Source organism: Cebus imitator, unplaced genomic scaffold (genome assembly GCF_001604975.1).
Source record: "Cebus imitator isolate Cc_AM_T3 unplaced genomic scaffold, Cebus_imitator-1.0 Scaffold18, whole genome shotgun sequence".
Taxonomy (NCBI): domain Eukaryota; kingdom Metazoa; phylum Chordata; class Mammalia; order Primates; family Cebidae; genus Cebus; species Cebus imitator.
Genome location: NW_016107333.1, coordinates 18,714,840 through 18,719,282, shown reverse-complemented (window position 1 = coordinate 18,719,282; position 4,443 = coordinate 18,714,840). Strand labels below are relative to the sequence as shown.

The following is a 4,443-nucleotide window of genomic DNA, read 5'->3' as shown; positions in this document are numbered from 1 at the left end:
TTTTTTTTTTTTTTTTTTTTTTTTTTTTTTGAGATGGAGTCTCACTCTTTTGCTCACGCTGGAGTGCAGTGGCACAATCTTGCCTCACTGCAACCTCTTCCTCCTGTGTTCAAGCAATTCTCCTGCCTCAGCTTCCCTAGTAACTAGGAGTACAGGCACATACCACCATGTCTGGCTTATTTTTGCATTTTTAGTAGAGATGGGGTTTCACCATGTTGTCCAAGCTGATTTCGAACTCCTGATCTCAGGCGATCTGCCTCAGTCTCCCAAATTGCTGAGATTACAGGGATGAGCCACCATGCCCGGCCTTAAGACAGATTTTGATCTTTTCCCAGTAGTTATCCAGTTGTTCAGATCTGGAATACACCTAATCAGCCTTCCTGTTCCATTTTTCCTTCGATCCTTATTTAGCTCATTTTTTAAAAGAAAGTGGAGTATCAGAGCACCTCCTTCGAATACTCCCTTTTTTCTTTTAAATGCTTTGATTCTGAAAAACCATACACAGTGATATCTTTTGTTTCAATAAGTAATGCTCTACCTCGGTGACTGGAATCCAGTAATAGAAAACACTTCAACTTCCTTAACTACTTATTCCTACTTCACAGAAGCAGTGAGTACCTTGAAAACTACCTAGAAGCACACAATTTTGATGTTCCTTGGGAAATAGATTTTAAAGCCTATCGTAGTGTACTAAAATTTATATAAGAGTTCAGGCCTTACAGACTTGGGTGATGTTTCAGCCCCACCTTATTTTTACTATGCAGAAGGCTACGTTTTCATCAGTAAAATGGGGGCAAATACTTTCCTAAGTAGATCACAAACTGTGGGCACAGAGATGGCTTTGTTTCTCGTTTCTCTAGCACCTAGTAACATCTCTGGCACACAGTAGGTACTCAATAACATCGAATGAATTCATTTAAAATTGATTCTATCTCCAGAACAGCAGAGGTTCCCATAGTTAAAAGTCTAGTATTTGTACTAAAGTAGTGGTTCTTAAACTTTAGAGGACATAAGTATACCCTTGGAAATTTTATAAAAATTAGGCTTCAGCGGTCCTACCCACAGAGGTCCTAATTTGGTTAGTGCAGGCTAGAGTCTGGGAATCTGTATTTTAAGTACATTTTTTGAATGACTTGGGTAAGGGGAGTTGGAGGACCACTCTTTGAGGTATCCAATTTTTAAAAGCATCCTCTTTGATCCACAAAAAATACCAAAGCAAAAGACGATTTTTTTTTTTTTTTGTAAAGAAAACTTTAGGGAAGAGGATTTGGATCAAACATCAGTCAGCATACTGATTTTCATTTAAATAATTTATTCAGTAGTTCAGAATTTCCTGCATTTCTTCATAGACATGTATATTTGTAGCCACCAAAGTAGGGAAAAGCTGCTCCACTGTCTGAAGCAGAGGCAGATGGTTTGATATTTTACTGATGGCATGGAGGGTGCGTTTAAGCCAGTTTTCCTACCAGCATTGGGCCAGATGACTGTTTCTCTAGCTGAGTACCAGATGAAGCTGTTGGCTTGCGTTTAAGCTCTATTTCACACACACATTTAAATATATATATATTTTATATATATAAATATATATATATATATATATATAACAAGACTCCTATGTATTATAGTGAGAGGCTTTAAAGACCCAGGGCTAAGGGAAGGGGAATGGTGGGCTAAGTCATCAGCACTTTTAAGTTTCCCTTTCTCTTTGTGTTTTATGAATGTATGGAGTTGAATGTGCACAAGTTAAATGCTTGTATAATGGAATGTCTCTGTGTAGTTACTGGTGTCCTTTTTAACAATGTAAATAATGTACATTTTTTTTTCCAGGAGGAAGAAAACAGAACTTAGACCCCAGATATATACTAACCAAAGAGGACTTTTTATCCAATTTTGACATTTTTAAGAAAGTGAGTTGGTTTTCATTTACCTTGAGTTAGAAAAATGGGCTTTATTACCTGGATAGAACACTAGTTAGTCCTCAGCCTCTTTCTTTAAGACTGATAGAAAAGGAAGGTATAGACCCTATATCATCTGATGATCTATATATGCTGGATAGCTCTCTATCCTATGATGAGTGACATGGTTTTATAGCTCCATATGCTCTGATACACTATACCTATTGTCTATCCATCCTCTGATGAGCTATATCTGTTGTATATCCCTCTTTCCTTTGATGATCTGTATCTGTTGTATATCTCTCTATCCTCTGATGAGCTTTACCTGTTGTATATCTCTCTATATCTGTGTATCCTCTGATAACCTATATCTATTGTATCTCTCTGTATCTGTCAATCCTCTGCTAACCTATATCTATTTTATCTATATATCTATCTAGCCTCTGATAACCTATATCTGTTGTATCTCTGTCTATTGTCTGATGAGCTGTTGTGTGTCTATCTTCTGATAACCTGTATCTGTTGAATAACTCTCTATCCTCTGAGGAAGTATACCTGTTGTACATTTCTCTCCCTCAGTAGATTAGAAAGCTGATGTAGAGAAATAAAACTAGTAGAAACAATTATTTAGAATTATATGAAGAGCTTCTTCTTTTTTTTTTTTTCCTAATCACCATGTTAACATTTTCTTTTAGAAGATGCATGTTTTAAGCTATAAATCCCATCCAGTGGAAGATGGTGGAACTGATAATCCTGCTTTCAACCACATTGAATTGAACTTCCCAGATCAGAGTGGCAAGAGCAATGGGACTCGTTTGTGAAGCAGCTATGATACTAGATGCCCTTAAATGATGTTTCAGTTTTATATGTTTTCTGGGATAATTGAACCAGGTTTTCTTTTTGTGTGTGTGTTGTATCATGAGTGTTTGGGGTATATATTTTTGTTAAAAAAGTCTGGACTATCTTCATTTACTACACCATTAATCGATGTTACTCTGGAGTTTAGAATTTTGGCATTGGCATTTCCCTCTCTTTCCTTCATTTCAATGAAGCTGTAATTCTGAAAATTATAACTACATAGACACTGAAAGGCTAATACACACATATGCACATGTATTTGATTGTCAAAGGTATATTCTTAAATTTGGGCACTATTGAAAATATTTTCCTTGCCTTGGTGTTAGCATATAAGTTTGGAAGTTTGCCAAAATCATAATTAATCTTGTAAAGGGCTTTTTTCCCTTCTATCACATATGCCATTCTTAAGGAGCAATGAGATAACAGGCCTGTGTTGTCTAGATCTTTGCTTTTTAAATCCTTATCAGCCCAGGGCATATATGGGCTAGTATAATAACCTGGGAACTACTTATGTATCAGGAAGATGGTAATCAATAAGCTCTCTGTCTGGGAAAGACCATGGGCCTAGTGATCAAAGTCTTCTTGGTGCTGTTCATTAATTCTTGTGTCTTTTGGCTTGTTTCTAGAGTTTCTGGACTTTGCCTGCTGATACTGCCTTTCTTGGACTATAATTTTTCTCTGCATGCCCAGTTTCTGACTTATCAAGTTGGGTTTTGTTGTGCACTCTACCTGAGCCTGTCTTCATAATTTTCTGTTTATTTCCCTGGGCTTGGATATGTCTCAAGACACTACATGTGAATCATGCCACTCCAAATCCTGGCTTACCAAGTCCCAGCCTATAAATTATGAACTCCCATGACTTGGTACTAACATATACTTGATGTAGGTACTTACAAACTTGATGATCCCAGAATAGTATATTCTTAAAAATGGTTAAGCTCCATGGAGTTAGATGACTGCACTCAATGCTATTAGGTTGAGCTTTTGAATGTCAACTAATGTGCAATCAATTAAACTTAAAGATACACATGCTTAGAAATTTTTAAATTTTAGTATATATAGCTAGTTAAAGAGCTAAATTTCATAGGCAAACACTACTTTTTTTTTTAAATGTCTGGACCCAATTAAAAAATGCCTTGTTCCATGTTTTAAGATTTTTAAGTGGCAGTCTCAAAGCTGCTTAGCTGTTTATTTTGCTGTGTTCCTAGCTAAGAGTTTGATTATAGGATTTCATCAATAACTTATTTTTTGTACAGTTCCCACATTAGATACTGTTTAAAAGTACTTTTAAACTTTTCAATTTTTTTAGAAACATAAGAGAAATAGATACATAGAAATGATTTTATGATTAAATAATTTTGTGCTTATTTTCTGATACATGTTATTTAGGTAATCAGTCCCTGTACATTTAGAGGTTGCTAACTGACAATGTTAAGAAACTATAAAAAAAAAAAAAAAAAAAAAAAAAGAAAAAAAAAAGCCTGGTTGCAGTGGTTCACACCTGTAATCCCAGCACTTTGGGAGGTCCAGGTGGGCCAAATTGGTGAAACCTCATCTCTACTAAATACAAAAATTAGCTGGGCGTGGGGGCATGTGCCATAATCCCAGCTACTCAGGAGGCTGAGGCAGGAGAATCGCTCAAACCCGGAAGGCAGACATTACAGTGAGCCGAGATCACTCCATTGTACTC

At 36.2% G+C, this 4,443-nt stretch overlaps 1 protein-coding gene across 2 annotated transcripts in view; it reads left to right on the top strand.

Annotated features, from left to right (window-relative positions):
* Nucleotides 1-4,219, top strand: part of SLC5A8 (solute carrier family 5 member 8) — a 53,557-nt gene extending 49,338 nt beyond the window's left edge. Inside the window, exons 14-15 of one of the 2 annotated variants that reach the window (XM_017516573.1) lie at nt 1,828-1,907; nt 2,591-4,219. In XM_017516573.1, the coding sequence (XP_017372062.1) occupies nt 1,828-1,907; nt 2,591-2,716 (206 nt within the window). In that variant the 3' untranslated portion in view covers nt 2,717-4,219. Of the gene's footprint in view, nt 1-1,827; nt 1,908-2,590 lie in introns of those variants that run through there. The other variant, XR_005197995.1, reaches the window with a different exon arrangement.
* The last annotated feature ends 224 nt before the right edge of the window (nt 4,220-4,443 follow it).